The sequence below is a fragment of the Balaenoptera acutorostrata genome, chromosome X (genome assembly GCF_949987535.1).
Source record: "Balaenoptera acutorostrata chromosome X, mBalAcu1.1, whole genome shotgun sequence".
Lineage (NCBI taxonomy): Eukaryota > Metazoa > Chordata > Mammalia > Artiodactyla > Balaenopteridae > Balaenoptera > Balaenoptera acutorostrata.
In genome coordinates, this window is record NC_080085.1 from 63481193 (window position 1) to 63504605 (window position 23413).

At 42.5% G+C, this 23413-nt stretch overlaps 2 protein-coding genes across 2 annotated transcripts; one reads left to right on the forward strand and one right to left on the reverse strand.

The window, feature by feature from the left end:
* Window positions 1-13084: 13084 nt before the first annotated feature.
* LOC130706265 (uncharacterized) lies at window positions 13085-13942 on the reverse strand (the record flags this gene model as incomplete). The annotated part of the gene is made up of 1 exon (XM_057537653.1): window positions 13085-13942. A coding segment is annotated over one exon (858 nt), but the record flags the coding sequence as incomplete, so codon positions are not given.
* PABPC1L2B (poly(A) binding protein cytoplasmic 1 like 2B) lies at window positions 13569-16618 on the forward strand. The gene has a single exon (XM_057538470.1). The coding sequence runs from the start codon at window positions 13948-13950 to the stop codon at window positions 14548-14550; it is 603 nt and encodes a 200-aa protein (XP_057394453.1). The 5' UTR covers window positions 13569-13947; the 3' UTR covers window positions 14551-16618.
* Window positions 16619-23413: the final 6795 nt, after the last annotated feature.

Here is a 23413-nt window from a genome sequence, read left to right on the forward strand (position 1 = left end):
AAAACGGTAATAGGAAAATACATATTGATAAATACCTTAAATGTAAATGGATTAAATGCTCCAACCAAAAGACATAGACTGAATGAATGTCTACAAGAGACACATTTCAGATCAAGGGACACATAGAGACTGAAAGTGCAAGGATGGAAAAAGATATTCCATGCAAATGGAAATCAAAAGAAAGCTGGAGTAGCAATTCTCATATAAGACAAAATAGACTTTAAAATAAAGACTATTACAAGAGATAAGGAAGGACACTACAAAATGATCAAGGGATTGATCCAAGAAAAAGATATAACAATTGTAAGTATTTATGCACCCAACATAGGAGCACCTCACTACATAAGGCAAATGCTAACAGCCATAAGAAGGGGAAATTGACAGTAACACAACCATAGTGGGGGATTTTAACACTCCACTTCCTCAAATGGACATATCATGCAGACAGAAAATTAATAAGGAAAAACAGGCTTTAAATGATAGATTAAACAAGATGAACTTAATTGATATTTATAGGATATTCCATCCAAAAAAAAAAGAATACACATTCTTGTCAAGTGCTCATGGAACATTCTCCAGGATAGATCATATCTTGGGTCACAAATCAAGCCTCGGTAAATTTAAGAAAATTGAAATCGTTTCAAGTATCTTTTCTGACCACAACACTATGAGATTAGATATCAATTACAGGAAAAAATATGTAAAAAATACAAACATATGGAGGCTAAACCATACACTATTTAATAACCAAGAGATCACTGAAGAAATCAAAGAGGAAATCAAAAAATACTTAATAACAAATGACCATGAAAACACGATGACGCAAAACCTATGGGATGCAGCAAAAGCAGTTCTAAGAGGGAAGTTTATAGCAGTACTATCCTACCTCAAGAAAAAAGAAATATGTCAAATAAACAATCTAATCTTACAGCCAAAGCAATTAGAGAAAGAATAAAAAAAGACCCCAACGTTAGCAGAAGGAAAGAAATCATAAAGATCAGATCAGAAATAAATGAAAAAGAAATGAAGGAAACAATAGATAAGATCAATAAAACAAAAAGCTTCCTCTTTGAGAAGATAAACAAAATTGATAAACCACTAGCCAGAGTCAACAAGATAAAATGGGAGAAGACTCAAATCAATAGAATTAGAAATGAAAAGGGAGAAGTAACAGCTGAAACTGCAGAAATACAAAGGATCATGAGAGATTACTACAAGCAACTATATGTCAGTAAAATGGACAACCTGGAAGAAACAGACAAATTCTTAGAAAAGCATAACCTCCCGAGCCTGAAGCAGGAAGAAATAGAAAATATAAACAGACCAATCACAAGCACCGAAATTGAGACTGTGATTAAAATTCTTCCAACAAACAAAAGCCCAGGGCCAGATGACTTCACAGGCGAATTCTATCACACATTTAGTGAAGAGCTAACACCTCTCCTTCTCAAACTCTTCCAAAATATAGCAGAGGGAGGAACACTCCCAAACTCATTCTACGAGGCCACGATCACCCTGATACCAAAACCAGACAAAGATGTCACAAAAAAAGAAAACTAGAGACCAATATCACTGAGGAGCAGAGATGAAAATTCCTCAACAAAATACTAGCAAACAGAATCCAACAGCACATTCAAAGGATCATCCACCAACATCAAATGGGGTTTACCCCAGGAATGCAGGGATTCTTCAATATACGCAAATCAATCAATGTGATAAACCATATTAACAAATTGAAGGAGGAAAACCATATGATCATCTCAATAGATGCAGAAAAAGCTTTTGGCAAAATTCAACACCCATTTATGATAAAAACCCTCCAGAAAGTAGGCATAGAAGGAACTTACCTCAACATAATAAAGGCCATATATGACAAACCCACAACCAACATCATTCTCAGTGGTGAAAAACTGAAACCATTTCCACTAAGATCTGGAACAAGACAAGGTTGCCCACTCTCACCACTATTATTCAACATAGTTTTGGAAGTTTTAGCCACAGCAATCAGAGAAGAAAAAGAAATCAATGGAATCCAAATCAGAAAAGAAGAAATTAAACTGTCACTGTTTGCAGATGGCATGATGTTATACATAGAGAATCCCAAATATGCTACCAGAAAACTACTAGAGCTAATCAATGAATTTGGTAAAGTAGCAGGATATAAAATTAATGCACAGGAAGCTTTTGCATTCCTGTACATTAATGATGAAAAATCTGAAAGAGAAATTAAGGAAACACTCCCATTTACCACTGCAACAAAAAGAATAAAATACGTAGGAATAAACCTACCTAAGGAGACAGAAAACCTGTATGCAAAAAACTATAAGACACTGATGAAATAAATTATACATGATACAAACAGATGGAGAGATATACCATGTTCTTTGACTGGAAGAATCAACACTGTAAAAATGACTATACTACCAAAAGCAATCTGCAGATTCAATGCAATCCTTATCAAACTACCAATGGCATTTTTCACAGAACTAGAAACAAGACAAAAAGGCCACCCACAGAATGGGAGAAAATATTTGCAAACGGAGCAACTGACAAAGGATTAGTCTCCAAAATATACATGCAGCTCATGCAGCTCAATATCAAAAAAACAAACAACCCAATCCAAAAATGGGCAGATGACCTAAGTAGACATTTCTCCAAAGAAGATATACAGATTACCAAAAAATACATGAAAAGATGCTCAACATCACTAATCATTAGAGAAACGCAAATCAAAATTACAATGTGGTATCGCCTCACCCCAGTCAGAATGGCCATCATCGAAAAATCTACAAACAATAAATCCTGGAGAAGATGTGGAGAAAAAGGAACCCTCTTGCACTGTTGGTGGGAATGTAAACTGACACAGCCACTATGGAGAACAGTATGGAGGTTCCTTAAAAAACTAAAAATAGTACTACCATACGACCCAGCAAACCCACTACTGGACATATACACTGAGAAAACCATAATTCAAAAAAGTCATGTATCACAATGTTCATTTCAGCTCTATTTACAATAGCCAGGACATGGAAGCAACCTAAGTGTCCATCGACAGATGAATGGTTAGAGAAGATGTGGAACATGTATACAATGGAATATTACTCAGCCATAGAAAGAAACTAAATTGAATTATTTGTAGTGAGGTGGATGGACATAGAGTCTGTCATACAGAATGAATTAAGTCAGAAAGAGAAAAACAGATACCGTATGCTAACACATATATATGGAATCTAGTAAAAAAAAAAAAAAAGGTTCTGAAGAACCTAGGACCAGGACAAGAATAAAGACAGATACCTAGAGAATGGACTTGAGGACACGGGGAGGGAGAGGGTAAGCTGGAATGAAGTGAGAGAGTGCTATGGACATATATACACTTAGAAATGTAAAATAGATAGCTAGTAGGAAGCTGCCACGTAGCATAGGAAAATCAGCTCTGTGCTTTGTGTCCACCTAGAGGGGTGGGAGGGAGACGTAAGAGGGAGGAGATTTGGGGATATATATTTATGTAAAGCTGATTCACTTTGTTATACAGCAGAAACTAACACACTCTTGTAAAGCAATTATACTCCAATAAAGATTTTTTTAAAAAAAATCTCACTAATGCACACCATTAATTAATTGCTTTAAAAACAAAAACACGTTTAAATACTTAAAAGCAGGCTGAGAATAAAAAGATGCACTACAGAAAGGGGAGTAAAGGTAACAATGACTTTTTTCTTCCTGTCGAAAAAATTTAAAATAAAACACTTGAAACAATCAGGGCATTGTTGCATAAATTCCAGCTTTTCCCCTAGTGCAGATTTTAATAAAACAAAATTAATTTAATCTACGTGTGTTAACCTGCTCTGTGAATGTAGAAAGTCACAGAAAATTGTAATCTTTTTTTGACAAAATAAAAGAATATCTCCTCAGGTTAAGGTCAGTCTGTTTTTATAGATTTCTATGAACCTGAGGAAAGTGTAAAAAAAAAAAAATCAAACAGGTAATTTTGTTCTCTGTAACCTCTGATGTCTGGGATTGGTGGGGGTTTTGAAAGTAGGGTGATTGATGGTCAACCATTATCCATACATCTGTGAGCTGTTCCACCTGTTTAAACAGCATGGGTTAATTTGGCAATAGTTACAGATTCTGATAAACTGAAAGAGAGAAGCTCATTGTAGAATAACATGGTGGTCACCAGGACCAGTTCTGGAACAAGACTGCCTTTCTTTGAATCAATTCCAGGCTCTACCACTTACACTATATGAGACCTTGCCTGTTATTTAGGTCCTTGCTACCAAATTTCCCCAGGTGTAAAATAGAGATTATAAGGACACACATTTTATAAATTGTTATAAGATTAAGTGGTTTAATGATCAATTGCCTGGCAACCATTTAATTGTGTGGTTGTTTGTGTGTGTGTGTGTGTGTGTGTGTGTGTGTGTGTGTGTGAGAGAGAGAGAGAGAGAGAGAGAGAGAGAGAGAGAGAAGGAGAGAGAGAAAGAGTGTTTGATGCATAGATCCCATATAAGTCAAACTCAAATGTGGCAGACCTTTCAGAAATTACTGGAATAAAGATATAGAGAGGATTTGGACTAGACACCAGGATTTAATCTCCTTCTCTGGTCCAGCCTACACTCAGTGAAGAAATGTGGACTTATGATCAAAATTATTAGAGATTCATTAAAAAGTAAAAGACTTGTATTTCTTTTCAAAGCAGAAAATGTTTTTTAGGTTTCCAAAAATGGATGTAAATGATAATGAACCTGGTAAGAAGAGGATGTGGAAATGAGGAAGAGAAGTTGAAGGAAGGGAAGGAGAGAAGTGGTAATATCCTCATTTTATAGAAGAAAAAAGAAAAGAAAAGTTAAAGTGACTAAGGTGTATGCAAGGAACTGAGGGTTAAGTACATTATTTAAAGCTACTAGAGTCATCAATAGAGAAACTAAAAATCAAAAGAAAGTATAAAATCTGAGAGAAAGAGAGGGCAGAATGAAGACACAGTGAATGAGTTAAATTCTCTTCTGTAGGAAGAATGTGGTCACTTGATGATGGCAAAAGTTGATGAATCATGTGAAATAGCAGATTAAGCACTTTATTTAGATGTAATACGGTAACTGCCAAAACAGTGCAAGCAGGAATTATTGAAATGATCTACCCTGGGAAGCACAACTGGGGAGTGGGAAGTGATGGGGTCTCAGAACTTTGCCTTTTATCACAAGCTTATTTGTACTTTCTGGTCACCACTATTTTATTTACCATGTCCGTGACTTCCTTTTAGTAAGAGCAATTTTTATTTTTGAGCATGGTTTCTAAAAGATGGTGTGTATGGAAGGAGGTCCCAAGGCTAATCATCATGACTTTACCAAGGCTTTACCACATGGAAGGAGATTTCATCTTACATCTATTATACACAGTGAAAACTTAAATTGCTCAGCAACTCATGGTAATGAAGATCAGCCACTCTTATGCCAATAACCCATGAAAGTGTCTTAGCACAATCATGAACGTTGGTAGGAGAGTTCCAGAGACATCATGAACACATGAAAACGCATTCAGTGTCCTATAGGAAAGAACTTGAAGGAACGTATTGCCTCATAATAATTTATCTCCAAAATGGTCCCCAAAAAGGGTGCTCAAAGGGATGAATAGCAGCTGAGGGAAAATTCAACACCTGACTCAACACCCCATTCTATGAGACAGTATTAGCAAATCTTCTAGGGGGTTTTCTTGAGTACAGAAAATGGCATTCTTTCATGTGTTGACTTGCAAGGTCCTTGGATCTCAGGGAAGATAAATAAATGGGTCATAAAAAGGTCCTAAGGTCAGGAGAACGAAGGAAAACCTGAATGCGAGTGTAAGTTAGGTGAGTTCAGGCCAGAGAATCAGGCACTTGCCTAGAGTAAAATCCAGCCATAACCTGGGCTATAACCCAGAGGATCAGACTCCCTCTGAACTGATACCTTGCTCTTGGTTAGAGAGAAAGTGCCAAGCTTCCTTGGACACCAGAAAGGAGAGACACTGGGCCTTCAAAAACCAGCTGAACAAGGATATCCTCAGGACAGAGGGAACTGACATTAATAAGGAGTCCCTTGTGTTGGGCACTGAATGCATGCCAGGCACTGTGAAAAGCATTTTCCAAACATTATCACGTCTTTTTGTCCTTACAAATATGCATCCCTTTGTACAGATGAGGACTCCAAAGCTAAAGAAACAAACAAAAAAGGCAAAGCAACTTGACCAAGGTAAGCATAGCTAGTAAGTCATGGACTGGGGATATACCTACAGGTATATTTTTATAAGGTCATGCCTGTAAACTGCCTAAGATTATGACAAAGAAGGTCATTAAAGTTTTAAGCATACATTGGGAGGAGAATTGGTTCCCAGAGAGAAAAGTATCTGAAATTCTATGTAAAAACCATCAGTCAGCCGTTTGTTCTTGGTTCCTAAGTAGGGTTGGGCAAAACTACTTGTTATTTTAAAAATTCCTAAGAACCTTAATTACAGTTTCTGAAATTCAAACTCAAAGCACAAACTGAGGCTCAGAGCGGTTAAGTGTTTTGCTCTGGAACTCTGCCTACAAGAGAGTCCATTTGACTCCAAGGCCCATGTTCTTTGAGGAATTTAAGCCCAGGAATTCAGCAACATACAAGGACTGCTAGGAGTATAGGCTTCTTCATTTCTCACGACCATCCTGAGCCCAAATATCACCAATCATGTTCCCTTTTGTGGACCCTGTCTGTTTCTGAGAGACAAACAGCAAAGGGTCAGAGAAATTCTCATGAAAGGAGTAAGGGAAAAGAGGCAGAGAGAGAAAAAGAAATTAGAGAGAGAAACTGAGGACTTACTTGTATCCTGCCTTTAATCACACCCAGAAGTAACCAAGGTTTGTGCCCTACGGGGTGGTGGCAAGGAGAATGGGATTGGGGGGGGGGGGCTCCAAAAGGGATGGTAGCTGTATTTTGTATTTTTTTATTATCCTAAAAATCTAACCATCTGATACAAAAATAGGACAAATGTTTTATTTTTTTCAGTTTGAGTGATGTGTACTTGGGGGCATGTTCTGTGACCCACTATAATTTTTTGTATGTTTAAAAACCTGTTAATGATATTAAAAAGATGGAGAAAGACAGTTTGAGGTAGGTGGAAGCCCTCAGGAAGGATGGAGATTGGATCATGGAGTAGTCAGAGTATTCTAAGAAGGCCCACAATGACCAGGATAGAGAAAGGTGAGAATGGGGAGGTTGGCAAGGGCCAGGTCATGCAGCTCATTATACTTAAGTCATGTTGAGGAGTTTGCCTTTCAGTCCAAGTGAAGTGGGAAGCGTTCTGGGGTTTTGAGTAGGGGAGGCAAAAGGCGCCATTCATTTTTCTGAAAGGTCAGTCTGGCTACTGGATGGACAAGGAAGTTTGGTGGAAGTGGGAGAACAGTTAGGAGGCTTGGCAGGATCCCATAAGAGGCTTAATGGTGGACTCCAGTGAAGTTGGAGAGGTTCAAGTGGTGTTTGGGAGGTAGAGGTGATAGGAATGGCTGAAGGATGAGACAGGGGCCAGAGGAAGATGTGGGAGTGGGAGAGGAAGGAAATAAGGGTGCCTCTCCATTTTTATTTCACTTGAATACCCAAGTGCATGGTGATGCCATTTAAGGATGAAATGCCTGTGAGACATCCAGGTGGAGATGTCAAGTAGGCATACAAATAAATATGGGATCACAACCTCTTATCTTCCCTCCCGTGCCCTGACCCCCAACATGCAAATGAGACCATATACTGTCCCCTCTCTGCAACTTGCTTTCCTCACTTAATAATAGCATATTTTGAAGGTCCCCCTAAATCAGACCCTATAGACATAACTCGTGCTTGGTAATGATTGCATAATAATCCATGGAATGGCTGTGCCACAATGTCTCCAGTCATTCCCCAGTTGATGAGTGCTTGCTTTGTATCCTAGTTTGCCCAGTGTGAGTCCTCAGGTGATAAATATGCTCGTGTGTGTATGTCCTGATGTCCTGGGGCTCTTATGTCTATTGACTCAATTCTCATTCCTTCCCTGCCCTACATCTCTGCCTCCCTTAACTCTTCACCTTATAAGGATCCAAAGGACCATTTGCTAAATGTGCTGTATTTATTCAAGACAATTTAATAATCATTGTTCTTATTTGTTAAATAACAGGGGCACACACCCAAACACTTTCCAATTCTTCCTAAATAAAAGTCTAAGGCTGCTATTTTTGCTGGCCTGTACGTCAAGATTATTTTCATTCGGGGGAGCTTGGGGGCAGTGTGAATTGACAAAATCAATTTCCCTACTACAAAATACATGTATGTTTTCATTCTCTATTCCCCTGAGCATCCTTCCTACAGCTATGTCAACGAGAAATTCATAGGAAGAGACTTCTTTATGTAGATCCCTGTTTTCAGTGTTTTCATTCATTTTTTACATATAGAGCTGATCTGTCCCTCTCCCCACTGGTACCCACCCCCCCCCATCCCCTACCTTCTTCCATTATTTTCTATTCTTTTCTCCTGCTCTCTGAACCGCATCCCCATTCCTTTCTATTAGTCCCTCCTGATAGGAAGAAGGAGGTGGGCCATATGAAATGGGAAGAGCAGGGCCGGCTCCAAACACTCTTTGAATGTCTCTGTATCTGAACCTATCTCTTTAAAGCTCCACCTTGAAATGAACAGAAAGAGAAATCTAAACCCTAGCACACAAAGTTCTTGTTGTCCTCCCGTTTTAAACCAAGTCCCATGCACATACAGCCAGGAGCACTGAAAGCAGGACCTGAGTGAGGACACTGAGGCTGGACCCTGCCCGGCCCTGGAGAGGAGTCAGGTTTAGGGCCAGCCCGTTTACCGTCCAGTCCTTCTCAATCTCTTCTGCTGGCTTGTTATCCTCAACCCAACTTCTACATGTTGGCGTGTCTCAGGGAATAGCCCTGCACTTTTCTTCTCCTGACAGTACTCTCTCTAGGTGATTCTGCCCAGTCTTGTGGCTTTAAATACTATCTGTGTCCTGTTGTCTTGATAATTCTGTTTCTGCAGCCTACATGGAGAGCGGACTTTTCCAGACTTCAGACACGTAACACGTGCAAATTGAAACTCTTGACACACATCCCCAACTGTCTTTCTCCCTTGTCTAAATCTATCACATCCACTCTCCGTATTGTCTGTGACTATACATAACACCTCCATGACCAAGACTTACAAGAAAAGACTCTCATAGCAATCATTCATTTCTTAAGTTTGTTCACCAACTGCCTTCAATCCACCAGCAAGTGCTGTCTGTTCTCTTTCCAAAATATCACGTGAACCCATGCACTATTCTCTAAATTGGTGCTGCCAGTCTGGGCCAAGCCACTGCCATCTCCCAACTGGGCTACTGCAAGAGGGTCCGAATTGGTCTCCCTGCTTTGCTTTGTGCCCTGCCCACTTGCAGATTTTTCCACAGAGAGCAGCCAGAGAGAAATTACTGAATATAATTAGATCATGGCACTCCCTTGATTCAATTCTCTCTCTGGCTCCCCAGAGCTCTTTGAGTGAAAACCAAACTCCATCATGGCTCCTTCCCACCACTACACTGTCCTTTGTTCCCTCCATCCCCTCTCTCACTGGGCTCCAGCTACACCGGCATCTCTTCTGCGCCTCCAGTGCCCCTCTTTTTTGTCACAAGGCCAGAGGAATTGCAGTTCTCCCTGCTAGGCAGGTTTCCCCCCTGTTTTCCAGCAGGACTGGCCACATATCACTGTCCTCAGAAAGGCCATCCCTGACCTTTGCCACTTCTCTTGGGTTCTAGGTAAGACGTACCAAATCATCTCGTTTATTTCCCTGAGGGCATTTGCAGCAACCTTTAAGTGCTTTTACATTTTCTGCCATGTTTATTGTCTGTCTTCCCCACTAGAAAATAAGTTCCTTGGATGCAGGGGCTCTCTGCCTAGAAGAATGCCTGGTACGAGGTAGCCCTCCATAAATACTTGTTGAATCATCGAGTGAATGAAATGAGTAACACTTCCTCCCACAAGAAAGGGACCTCTCCCTCCCTCCACTGACACTCCACAGGACTCTTCACTTTTGCCTCAATCATAGCAACCAGTAGTCAGGACACCTTTGATTGCAGATGTGACCAGGAACTGAAAAAAAGGAGACAGGAACCCCAGAGAAGCCTCTGTGAGAAAGGACTTGGAGAGCATTCCCCAGCTGCTCTCCTTGTCACTGTAGTAGCCTTCTTCCTGTTGCTGGAGGGTCAAGGGCCTGGGGATTGTCTTCTGGTTTGACAGGTTTGTGGATTCACTGGCCACAGCATGACTTTGCTGAACCTCTTTCTCCTACCGATTTCTGTTGCTCTGTGGGCTGGAAGTCAAAGCCAGAGAAAGAGATCCTGTTGACTCCTGGTCCTTGAATTGGTCCCTCTTGTCACTTCTGTCTCCAAACAATGGGCCAAGAAGCTCTTCTCGTCATCCCCACATCCCCTACCTCCCAGCAATCATGGCTTCCCCCTTGGCCGCTGCCTCCTCAGGTCCCTCTTGGTGACCACCTGGAATGGTGAGGCAAAGCTCATCTGCCTCCTGCCTACAAGCAACCTAGACCCTCAGGAGATGGCTCCTAAGAGTGGTGACAGTGACCACCTTGGTCAAGGCACCAGCTGCCCAGCAGGCTTTTCCTAAGTCTCTGTCCCTGCCCTTTGCTGGCACCCTGTCTAGGAGCAGAGGGCTAGACTTTGCAAGCTGGCGAGACACATGTCTGTATGTCTGCTTCTCAGCCATCTTGGGAGGCTTTCCAGCCAGCGATGAGAAAGTTCTCACTGCCTCACACCCCATGGTGACCCAGTCAGTTCTGAAGGTTCAGGGTTGTTCTATCATGTGCAATTGCCCAGGTCCAGCCAACGCTGCCACCACAGAAAACAGCTTTATTTACCCAAGGAAGGTGGATGGGTGGGAGTGAGGGGGAGGTGAGAATATGTGCTGGGCAGATGAAACTCCATGGCCACCATAGTCCAATCACATAGCACATATAGCCCTCTGCTGGCATTTCTCTTATTTGTATGGGCAGCCTGAGCTTTAGTGGAGTGAGGAAAGGCATTATGGTTTGATCATTTTTTATATCTGACCCCGAAGTCCACAGTTCAATGCCTGGCTCACGGTAAATGTGAAACCCCTATTTATGGAAGGAAAGGAGGGACGGAGGGAATGGTTGTTCTGACTCTTTTGGAACTGGTCACAACTGACTGTCTTCTTTTTGTTCTATCAGCTCTGTCTCAGGGGCGCACGCGCGCGCGTGCACGTGTGTGTGTGTATGTGTGCATGCATTTGCATGTGTATTGATGGGTTTCTCTCCAGTTTCATTGAGATATAATTGACATATAACACCGTATAAGTTTAAGGTGTACAACATAATGATTTGATATAGGTACACATCGCTAAATGATTACCACAAGAAGTTTAATAAACATCCATCACCTCAGTTAGTTACACTTTGTCTTCCCCTTGTAATGAGAACTTTTAAGATCTACTCTCTTAACCACTTTCTGTGTTGATGTTTAGTTTGTACTCTTTCTAAAGATCTGATCATACCGAGTCCCTCCTTGAATGTACTGAGTGGGCCCCGTGAGCTTGGGTATAGAGTCCAAGCACCTTAGCTTGCTTTTCAGGGCCCCCACACTTTCCAGCACCATCTGCTGCCATATACTCTTGGAGATCATGAGCTCTGTCCACACCAGATTATTAGGCATGACCAGAAGTGACCATGCATGTGCTAGCATGCTATAGAGCCTTGGACACGGACTGATGCCTCTGTCTGGAGTGCCTTCCCTTCTGCCTCGATGTGGTGGACTGCTACTCATCTTTCAGAGCTCGCCTTGGGGGTTTTGTCTTCTGTGCAGCCTTGCTTGATTCCTACCAGGAATGGTTAGTGGCTGGGTCCTCCTTTCTGGAAGAAGTGGGACTCTAGCCTCTGTTGTCCTCTACTCTAATGGTTGCTCGCTTGCCTATCCCCTCAGCTTTTGGTCTTGTGTGGCCTCTCTGCTCCCACAATACACTCTGCTCACCTTTCCTCACCTTGCCCCACACCTCCAACACATCAACATTCACTGCTCACTTACCACATTGCCTGTCTCTGAGCCCCCAGTGCCAAGTACTGGATAAGGCTTCCATAAATACTAGCTGGTGAACTGGGATGAGACACCTCATTCTAGAGAGATTTCAGGTTTTGTTTTTGTTTTGAACATGGATGTGCCTTTCTTGGTTCACGTTGGGAACCTCAGCACCTTGAGGGCAGAGACAAGAGCAAACTAGTGCCTGGCTCTGGACCAGGCCCTGTCCCCAGCTCTTGATTTGGCTTACCTCACCTATCATGGAGGACAGCAGTAAGGACAGGGTGTTCTTGATTCCCCCGCTTCCACGCTGCATGAATTGAGACTGGATAGGTGGGAGGAGTTGGTGGGGGGGGGGGAGGTGCTGAAGAACACCAGGTCCCTAGTTCTCCCATAGCTGGAGCAGGGACAGGGTTTCTAGCCCAGACTGTCCACTCCCAAGGTCAACCTTGGGAGTTGACCCGTCTATTTCCTCTTGCCTCCCGGACCCCTGTATATCCCTAGGGACCAGCAACGGCTCCATAAATATTTGTGGCATGGCATTATGGATGAATGAATACGTGTTCTTGTGTTCTTTATTTCCTCTTCTGCAAGTGTTGCAGAGGAGGGAAAGAGCCGGAAAAGGGGAAGGAATCTCTGAGAAAATGGGTCAGCAGGCTGCAGCGGGAGCTTGCCCCACTTGCCCCAGCTCCAGCTCCGAGTAAGAGTTGCTGCCTTGGTGGCGGTGATGTTGGAGAGCGTGTGTGCCTTGAGGTGGGGAGAACCCCTGAACGTGAGAAAACCATTTTTCTTGGCTTTGTTTAGGCCGGGCAAGTGTATTCTCAACGCCACCCACCTTCTCTTGCAAGGTGCTTGACTTAATCATTTAAATGTTCTATGGGGAGAGGAAGGATAAACCCAAACTCCCTAAATCTAACCCAGATTCCCTCGGTCCACATGGAGCCCTTTCCCTGGCTTCCTCTTCAAACACATCCAGCCGATCCGACAGGCTGAGGACTCACGCTCCCGCCCCCCAACCTCAAGCCTCCCGCTCCCGCCCCCTCCCACCGTCCGCGGCCCCGCAGCCCCGCAGCAGCCACAGGGGGAACCAAAGAGACAGAAGCCTTCCCAGCTGCCCGGACCACAGACGCCAACACCCCCCGCCCCCCACCACACGCCGCCCGCCCGCGCCCCGCACGCTAGCCCACGACCGAGCGGCGGCGGCAGCAGCAGCGGGCTGCAGGCTGCTGCGACTCGCACCGGTGCGCTCCTGGCAGCAGTCGCCATACCAGGTGACTGGGACTCGCCAGATCGGCTGGCCCGGGGTCCCCCGCCCCAGCTCGCGCTCGCGCCCCCGGCCCGGGTTCCGGCGCCCACCCGCCCTCCTGCCCTCTCCCGCCTCTCTGCCCCCCAGCTCGCGGGAAGGGAGGTCGCGGCAGCGGCCCGGGGGCACCGGCGACCGTGGCGACAGCGGCGACAGTGGCGGCGGCGGTGGCGGCGGCGGCTGCGGCGGCGGCGGAGGCTGCGGCGGCGACCGTGGCAGAAGCGGTGGCGGAGGCCTCCGTGGCGGAGGCGGAAGCAGAGGTGGAGGCTGAGTTGGAGGCCGAGGCCTCAGTAGAGGAGGCAGTGGCGGAGGCCACCCTGGGGGAGGCAGCGGCAGCCCTAGCGGGGGAGGAGGCGGAGGCCTCCCTGGCGGCAGCGGCAGTGGCCGTGGTGGAGGCCAGTGCGGCCGAAGCCGCCGCCGCGGCAGAGGCTGCGACGCCCCCCTTGGGGGAGGCGGAGGCGGATGCGGATGCGGATGCAGATGCGGAGGTGGCGGCGGCGGTAGCGGCGGCGGCGGCGGCCGCCGCGGATGCTGATGCGGAGACGGGCGGGGGCTCCGGGGGGAATCCGGACTTTCCTATGGCTTCGCTGTACGTGGGCGACCTGCACCCTGAGGTGACGGAGGCAATGCTGTACGAGAAGTTCAGCCCAGCCGGGCCCATCCTCTCCATCCGCATTTGCAGGGACAAGATCACCCGCCGCTCGTTGGGCTATGCGTATGTCAACTACCAGCAACCGGTGGACGCCAAGCGGGCCCTGGAGACCCTGAACTTTGATGTCATCAAGGGCAGGCCAGTGCGCATCATGTGGTCCCAGAGGGACCCCTCGCTCCGCAAGAGCGGGGTGGGCAACGTCTTCATCAAGAACCTGGGCAAAACCATCGACAACAAGGCGCTGTACAACATCTTCTCGGCGTTCGGCAACATCCTCTCCTGCAAAGTGGCCTGCGACGAAAAGGGGCCCAAGGGCTACGGGTTCGTGCACTTCCAGAAGCAGGAGTCCGCCGAGCGGGCCATCGATGCAATGAATGGCATGTTCCTGAACTACCGCAAAATTTTCGTTGGGAGATTCAAGTCGCATAAGGAACGAGAGGCCGAAAGGGGAGCCTGGGCCAGGCAGTCCACCAGTGCTGACGTCAAGGATTTCGAGGAAGACACCGACGAGGAGGCCACCTTGCGATGAAGACATCCCAGGAGCGAGCCAGCCAGCAGAGCCAAACCTTGGCTCCCACCCGGTTTACAATCCCACCCTTTGCCCCCCTAACCCACCAGCAGTGTATTGTATTGGGAGTGCAGGTCTCTCTCCCTCACAACCGCCCCCCCCACTTCCTTCCCTCCATCTCTCCCTCCCTCCGTCTGTCTCAGTCCCTCTCACTCTGTCTCTCTCTGACTTTCTCTCCCCTCCCCTCTCGTCCCTACCCCTCCTCTCCCCTCCCTTCCCCTCCCTTCCCCCAACACCCACCTTGGGTGTTGTGAATAATCTTGCTAATCTGTGCCACTTGACAGGTTAAAGGCTGTCTTCTCCTTGTGGTTTGGTTTAAAAAGCACTTTCTCTCTCTGTTTATTGCACAGGTGATACAATTTCATGGTAGAAACATCAGGAAGGAGAAGGAAATCAGATGAGGGAAACCCAAGAGAGTAATTGCTCCCCATGACCCTACTACCCGGAGACAACCACTTTTACCGTTTCCGTGTGCTGTTTTCCAGGCTCTCTCCTCTCCTTCTCTCTCCCTCCCTTCCTCACCTCCACCCCACCTTCCCTTTTAACACACTGTTATAGAATGGTTCATGTATGTGGTGTTTCTTAATCTGCTTTTTCAAAAACTAAAACCAAACAAAAATCAACCCATTGAACTTCTTTCCATGTTATTCAACAGGCTTCAGAAACGTCATCTTCAGTGCCTGCAGAGTGTATCGATGGACCCTAACATTTCTGTAGTCATTCCTGCATTGTTGGACATTCAGGTGGTGCCTAGTTCTTTCCCTGTGTTTAAACCCAGCACTGTGCATACTCCAATGAGTGAATTCTCCCTTGTCAAGCCAAATCTTCGCTAGCATACCTGATGATCTTAATTGTGGACTTGCAGGATCCACATATGGACATTTTAAAGACTTTTCCTGTGTGTTGCCAAATGGCCCCTTCATAAGCATTGTACCGATTTGCATTCATGCCAGCCAGCTCAGCTAGTAAAAAGAGTATGCCCATTTCCCCTGCATAGTCTCCTGGTCACTGTAATTGATGTGTGTGTGTGTGTGTGTGTGTGTGTGTGTGTGTGTGTGTGTCTTGGCCAGCTTGATGGGCTGCAAATGGTATTTCACTGTCCTTGGTTGTTTTGCTGAATTTAAATACTGTTTTTCACCTCCTTCCCCTGTGCCCACTTCCTGCCCTTTTCCCCATTCTCAGAAAAATAATTCAGCTTCATTGCAGGAAACAAATCACAAAGCGGACAAGTTAACAGAAGGAAATTAATGTCACCTGTAATCAATCCTAATGACCACCCACACCTCCCTGAATAATTTTCATCTGCACCTGCCCAGCATTTTTCATGTGATATATATGTGAATTTTAATGTATATACTGTTTCAATATCGGCTTTTTCACACATAAATATATGATATAGATAGATATAGATGTATAGATAGATATTCTTGAACTTCCTTTCATGTCATTAAATATTCTTCTAAAATAGTTTCCGTGGCTGTTGTATTCCAGTGGATGGGCTAGATAGAGGAATAGATAGATAGATGTATGCATCTATATCCATATTTAGATATAGATATGGGTATATTTGTTTTCACTACTTTGTCATTATTGCACATCTGGGTGGTTTCTTTGCTTTTTGCTTTCTTATTCAAACTCAAGCTGCTTATATCATAGTGCACAAACCTTGCTTACATTCAAGATTATTTCCTGAACAAACATTCCTAAAAGAAGAATTGAACGGTTCAAATTTTGAAATCTTTTTTTTTTTGGTTCATTATTAAGCAACTGTTCACAGATATAATTATCAATTCACCCTCATAAGTACAATAACATTGTGAGAGGACCTGGAAACCTGGATGATTTTCTGGACTTGCTATAGCTGGAGCTTTTTTGTTTTTATTTATTTTAAACATTTATTTTCATACAAATAATACAGTATCATAATAGAAACCTTTTTTAATTGACAAGAAAAAAGTCAAAATCACTCCTAATTCTACCACTTGACGAAAAGAAAAACTTTGAAACACAGGAAACATGTACATAAATAATACTTTAAAAATGTAATATGTATTGTTTCATTATGGGATAATTTCACTATAATCGGTCTTTCTTATCATATTTCCAAATTATTAAATATTCTCTAATTTTATTTTTACTTTATATTCTATATTATGAATGAGCTATAATTCATTAAACTTAGCCCCTTGATGTATGCTTATATTTTTCTGCATTTTCCCAGTAAGTTTAACTCTATGGGGAACACATTTGTAGCTGAATGTTTGCTGACATGTGGAGATATTTAATTGACTTCTATAACTTGCCAGTCTGTTGCTAAATGCTTCTTTCATCAAGTTTATGTCCATCAACAGTGTAAGAGATTGCATATTTCCCTGTTTTTCATCTTCTTAAGTAACTTAGTAGTTTTTTAAGTTTGAGAAACTGGTTTGGCTTTGTGGATGTTTCTTTTATTATTTCGTTTAAAAGTGCATTGCTTGGAAAAGAGGGCATACTTATTAAATATACACAACAACCATTTTAAAGAGATTATTTTTTGCCTTTTCAGGCTTTGCCTATTTGTCCATACAATTTAAAACACATATAGGATCATACTGAATATATTCTGTCAAAATTTCCTTTTCAATATATTGTAAATATATCTAAAACATCTTTGGCTATTCAGTATTCTCCCACAACTCATTATCATTGTATTGGGGGATCAGAATTTTTAGAAGTGTTTCTGTACTTTGGACTTTAAAGTAGTTTCTAAAATTTCCCCATTAAACCCCAGTCTATGGTGAATAATTTTCCTGCAGAATTATTGTACTTACATAAATACGTAGAAGTGGGATTGAAAAGTAAAGGCCTTTTAAGATTTTTTTAACTGTACCATCAGGTGGCCTGGATGTACCAATTTACACTTCAACCAATACTTTGGAAGAATGCCCATTTTTCTACACAGGTTTCTCCCTGGATATTACAAACTTTTTTTTAAAACTGATATAAATGCTATAAAACCCCTAATTTTTTGTTTTGCTTTTTCAGTTTTTAAAAAATATTTTGTTTTGCTTCTTATTCAAGGAATATAAATTCATTAAAAATATCACATAGCATTGATAGGCAAAATAAAGAAAATAAAAGTAGCACTGATAATATAAAGAATTAAATCTAAAACATTTAGCTATACATATATGTATATATCATATTGCCTTGTATAATACATACATCATTATTACATATAATAATTTAAATATTTATATACATAAGATATCAAATCATGCTTTACATTGTATCAAAACCTTATTCAGTATAAATAAACCTTGGTTATATTTTCTTATTTATTTTTTCACATCATTTAAAATGGTCTCTGAACATCTATTGTGTATGGGGATCAATTCATTTCTTAATTCCTACATTGTTAGATATTTTCTTTGTTCCCAATTCTCTTTTAATTTCAGACCACTATGTTGACTACCTTTTGCCTAAATTTACAGTCACTTGCATAATTGTTTCTGTAGTAAACACTCCTAGAAGAAAAAAAAAGCAGAAAAAATTTATAGAGCATTTTTCAGACTATTTGTCCATAAAATGTAAAACAAGTATGGAATCAAATTTTCATTCATAAAGTCGTGTCAAATTACTCTATTATTCTGTTATTTCCAGTCTATATGTGTGACCAGTTCTTTGCCTAGGGCTCTGAATTGGGTATTAGAATTTTTATTAAACTTTACTAAGTTTTCAATGGATAAAAGAATTCATAGTTTAAAACTTTCCTTGTTATAATAACCTTTTTTAATTTTTATTAACCTTTATTATTTGTTAACCTTTATTAACCTCTTTATTTGTTTGCTAGGCAAACAAATCCTAGAAATTTCATAAGGTATTGTTAAACTGAGTGATTAACATGGAACATAACCATAATCCTACCTCCGGCTAAAAACTACATATAAAATGTGGTTGTATAATCCTTCACACGTTTATATATGCATATTGTTAGATGGATACACCTGTATGTACACATTCATAAATACTAATATAATGCCTGCTTTTTAAACTAAAATATCTCATAAAAATATATCCATGTGAATTAATATTACATAATCCTTTTGACGGTTGTCACATAGTATATTATGGTATCTATAGGCCATTAATTTTGTAAACCACATGACTTACCTAGTGGATTTTTGTTTCCAGTTTTTTCATATCAAAATAAAGCCTGTGGGAAGACTATTTTTGCAACCATATCTTCACACACATTCAGGAGTATTTATTTATCATACATTTATTAGAAGTCTAACTACAAAATAAATCACACTGTCAGAAAGACTACAAGATCATTCTACACTAACCATAATCCATTCCCAGTTTACAATTGTGTCCATTGTTTTGCATTGTTGTCTTCAGTTGTAATTCTTTTTAAACTATGGGGAAAAGATGTTTCAAAAGGCAAATCATTTTCTACTTATTTTCAAAAACTGATTTGAAACTGTTTGAGTCAGAACATAATGATCTAATATAATCCTTAATTTGTGGGAGACACTAAGTGCTTCTCACATAATAACTAATTTAATCCTTACAAAAAGCTGTATATGGTATATAGTATAGTTTTCCCAATTTTACAGATGAGGTAACTGAGGCATAGAGAGAGAGGTTAAGTAACAGTCCGAAGTCATACAGCTAACAATTAACACAGATAGGATTTAAACCCACGTAGTGTAGATTCATAGTCTGTGCCCTTAACTACTGAATTATAATGAAAAGAAGACATAATGAATGTTCATAATGATTTATGCCTCCAAATCCCTTTTCCTTATGCACATGTAAGCATATTTTAACAAAAAATATTCGAATAAGTTTTCCTTAAAGGTTTTATTTAATAAAACACATCCTTAAAAATAAGAGGATGGCATCATCAAGATGGTGATGTAGGTCATTCCCATCTTTAGTCCTACTCACAAGACCAGCTTGCAACTATCCATAGCTAAGACATCATTAAGAAAACCTCAGAACCCGAGAGTCAAACTGAAGCAACCCCCTGGACCACAGAGACCAGAAGGACCATGTTAGAAGGGTAAGAGGAGGGACTACACTCTAGCAGCATTGCCTCTCCCCCAGGCTGGCATGGAGCCGCACAAAGAGGGCTCCCTGGGCCCATGGTTTCTCCCGTGGGAAAAAGAGAACCTAAGGTGAACATCCAGCTTCACCAGTATTGCAGGACGCTTCCCAAGAGGCCCACTCAGGTCTTGTATCACAGGGGTCAGTGGGAGAATCTGTGAGGATTGACCACTGGGGATAAGATAGAGACAGAAAAGTGGACCTTACAGCAACCACTGCTCAGACCTTGGCAGATAACATTCCTGCTTGCAGTGATGCCAAAGCAGAGATTCCAACCAGTGGCTCTGCCCATCTGCAGAGCTGAGCCAATGGCCCTGTGTGGCAAGGGAGCTCAGTTGGCAGTTATGCCTGATGTGGGTCTCCAGTCAACAGGCCTTAACAACTGTAGAACCTGTTCTACTGCCCCACCCAGGCAGGGAAGCAAATTTGCAGCCTTTCCCAACAGTTATACCCATTAGGAAACCTGACCAAAGAGCACTGGCAGCCACAGAGCTTATTCTACAGCCTTGCTCGGGCGGGTAGCCGAGCCAGAAGCCCTGCCCAACTATTAAGCATAGCATCTCACCCCACATAACCAGGGAGCCTGAACAGTGACCCTGGGCAGGTTCAGAGCCCAGCCCATGGTACTGCTGAGATGCGAAGCCCAGCCTCCAGCTCTGGATGAACATAGCCTTTGGCCCTGCTCAGGTAGGGAGCCCATCCAGCAACCCTGTCCAATAAAAGAATATAGCCCACACCACCACCTGAAGAGAGAGCTTGAAATGTGATGCCACATGACTGCAAAGCATTTTGCACAGTCTCTAGCCCACCGAACTAAAAGATGAAGCAACCCTCCCCCTCACCCCACCAACCAGATAGCCCAGCCAGCAACCTTACCTAAGAACAGAGCAGAGAACAGCCAGTGGCCTACCTGACTGAGAAGCCCAGCCTGTGGCCCCACCTAGCTTGGGGGCACTGCCTGTGGCTCTGCCTGATCTCAGAGCACAGCCCAAGCCTCCTTCTGATTATGAAGCCCTGCCTGCAGCCCCAACTGAACACAGAGTCCAGCTAGCAGGACCATCTGGTCTGGAAATATAGCCAAATACCCCACCCAACCAGGAGATATTTTGGATCTCAACCCACAGCCTTACTCAATTGCAGAGTCCACCGTTTTCACCACCCTGCCTGTGAACACAGCCTATGACCTCACCTGGTAAGAGGTGGTTGCAGAGCCCAGTTAGTTGTCTCACCTGACCACGGAGGCAGTGGCCTCACCCAACTAGAGATCTCAAAGACAATCCTCACATGCTCACAGATTTTACCAGCTTGATCCATCTAGTTTCCCAAGCTGAACAGACTTGTGAAGGTCTTTCCATGCTGAAGCAAACTTATAAAGTACTGAAGATAAGATCACTTACTCAAATGAGCAGATACTAATGCAAGGGATCAAGCATCATGCAGAATCAAGTAATTATGACTCCACCAATGGAAACTAATAAAGTTCCAATAACTCATCTTAAAGAAATGGAGATCTGTGTATGAACTGTCTTACAAAGAATTCAGAATAATCATCTTAAACTTTAGTGAACTACAAAAACACGCAGATGGACAACTACATGAAATTTAGAAAACAATGCATGAACAAAATGAGAAGTTCAACAAAGAAATAGACACCAACAAAAATCCAAAACAAACAGAAATACTAGAGCTGAAGAATGCACTAACGGTACTGAAGGATTCAATAGAGAGCTTCAACAGCATACTCAACCAAGGAGAAGAAAAAAAGAGACAGAATAGAGAGCCCAGAGATAAACCCATCTCTATATAGTCAAGTAATCTTTGACAAGGGCACTAAAAACACACAATTGGGAAAGGATAGTTTCTTCAATAAATGGTGTTCGGAAACTGAATAACCAGATGTAAAAGAATGAAAGTGAACTCCTATGTTACACTACTCAAATATTAACTTAAAATAGATTAAAGACTTAAATATAAAACTGGAAATCGTAAAACTCCCAGAAAAAGGAAAAGGTTTGGAAAAAGATCCTGACATTGATCTTGGCACTGATTTTTTGCATATAACACCAAAAGCATAGGCAACCAAAGCAAATATAGACAAGTGGAATAATATCAAACTAAGATGCTTCTGCACAGCAAAGAAAACAATCAATAGAGTGAAAAGGCAATGGGAAAAAAAAATTGCAAACTATATATATGATAATTTCCAAAATATACAAGGAAATCATACATATCAATATAAAAATAATAATAAATTTTAAAAGGGGCAAAGGACCTGAATATATAGATTTTTAAAAAACAATATTCAAATGGTCAACAGGTACATGAGAATATGCTCAACATCACTAATAATCAGGGAAGTGCCTATCAAAACCACAATGAGATATCACCTCACACTGTTGAATGACAATTATCAAAAAGGTAAGCAACAACAAATGTTGGCTAGGATGTGGAGAAAAGGGAGCTCTTCTACACTATTGGTGGGAATGTAAAGTGGCACAGCCATTATGGAAAACAGTTTGGAGGTTACTAAAAAAATTTAAAATAGAACTACTTTACGATTCCTCAATCCCAATTCTGGGTATACAGGCATATCTCGTAGATGTGCCTTCAAATCCAGACCACCACAAAAAAGAGAATATCACAATAAAGTGAGTTATACTCATTTTTTGGCTTCCCAGTGCATACAGAAGTTATGTTTACAATATAATGTAGTCTATTAAGTGTGTAATACCATTATGTCTAAAAAAACAATGTACATACCTTAATTTGAAAATAGTTTATTGCTGGAGGGAAGAAATCAAGATGGCAGGGTAGGAGGACATGGAGCTCATGAAACCCCCCCCCCATGAACACATCAAAAATACATCTACATGTGGAGCAATTCTCACTGAAAAAAAAATACTGGAGTCTGGCAGAAAGAGTCTCATAAAACAAAGGCTGTAAGAAAGATCCACATGGAATCAGGTGGGAAGGGAAGAGAGGTGATCATGCCAGGACGTGTGTCCCTGGAAGGAGACACAGAAGAGGAGATGGATTACATGGGCTTGGAGATCTTCCCTGGGGAATGAGTGGTTTGAACCACATATTGGGTGCCCCAGTCCTGAGGTCCCAGAAAGGGAGGACAAGTCCCCTTAGTTGGTTTGAAAACCAGTGAGACTGACAACAGGGCCATTAGAAATCTAGACTCCACATGGGAAGAGCACACACACACATTTGCTTACTCTCAAAACAAAGCATAGGAAGCAGATTGAAACTGCCTGAGACTCTAGCCAATTTCCCATGACTGCTCCAGTGTGTGCCCCAGTCCAGCAAACCCCAATCCTTCCCCTCTTGCTGCATGGGGCAGCTCAACACAAGAGTGAAGACTGCCTCAGCTGAGGAAAGTGCACAGTGGTAGGGGACAGAGCCAGCTCGGAACTGGAATGACATCCACACAGGGCAAGGGCAGCCATTTATTGGCCTTCATGGGGGTGGCAAATTGGAAGTGGTCTAGAGCTCTGACTGGTGCTGGGATGGCCCCAGCACATGCCCTGACTATGCTGAGTGCCCACTCTGGCCCTTCTTACTCTTCCACTGCTCTCTTCTCTGGCAAAGATGCCAATGCTGGGAGGGGGCAGAACACACACTTAGAGGAAAGAGAACTAGCTCAGAAATGACTCTCAGGGATTCTGCTCCAGCAACTGAGAGCCTGACTGTGCCCCCAATATGGTGGTGTTGGCCAATGAGTAGA

What these genes read in the sequence shown, in the direction of transcription:
- PABPC1L2B (XM_057538470.1), top strand. Translation starts at nt 13,948, where the DNA reads ATGGCTTCGCTGTACGTGGGCGACCTGCACCCTGAGGTGACGGAGGCA.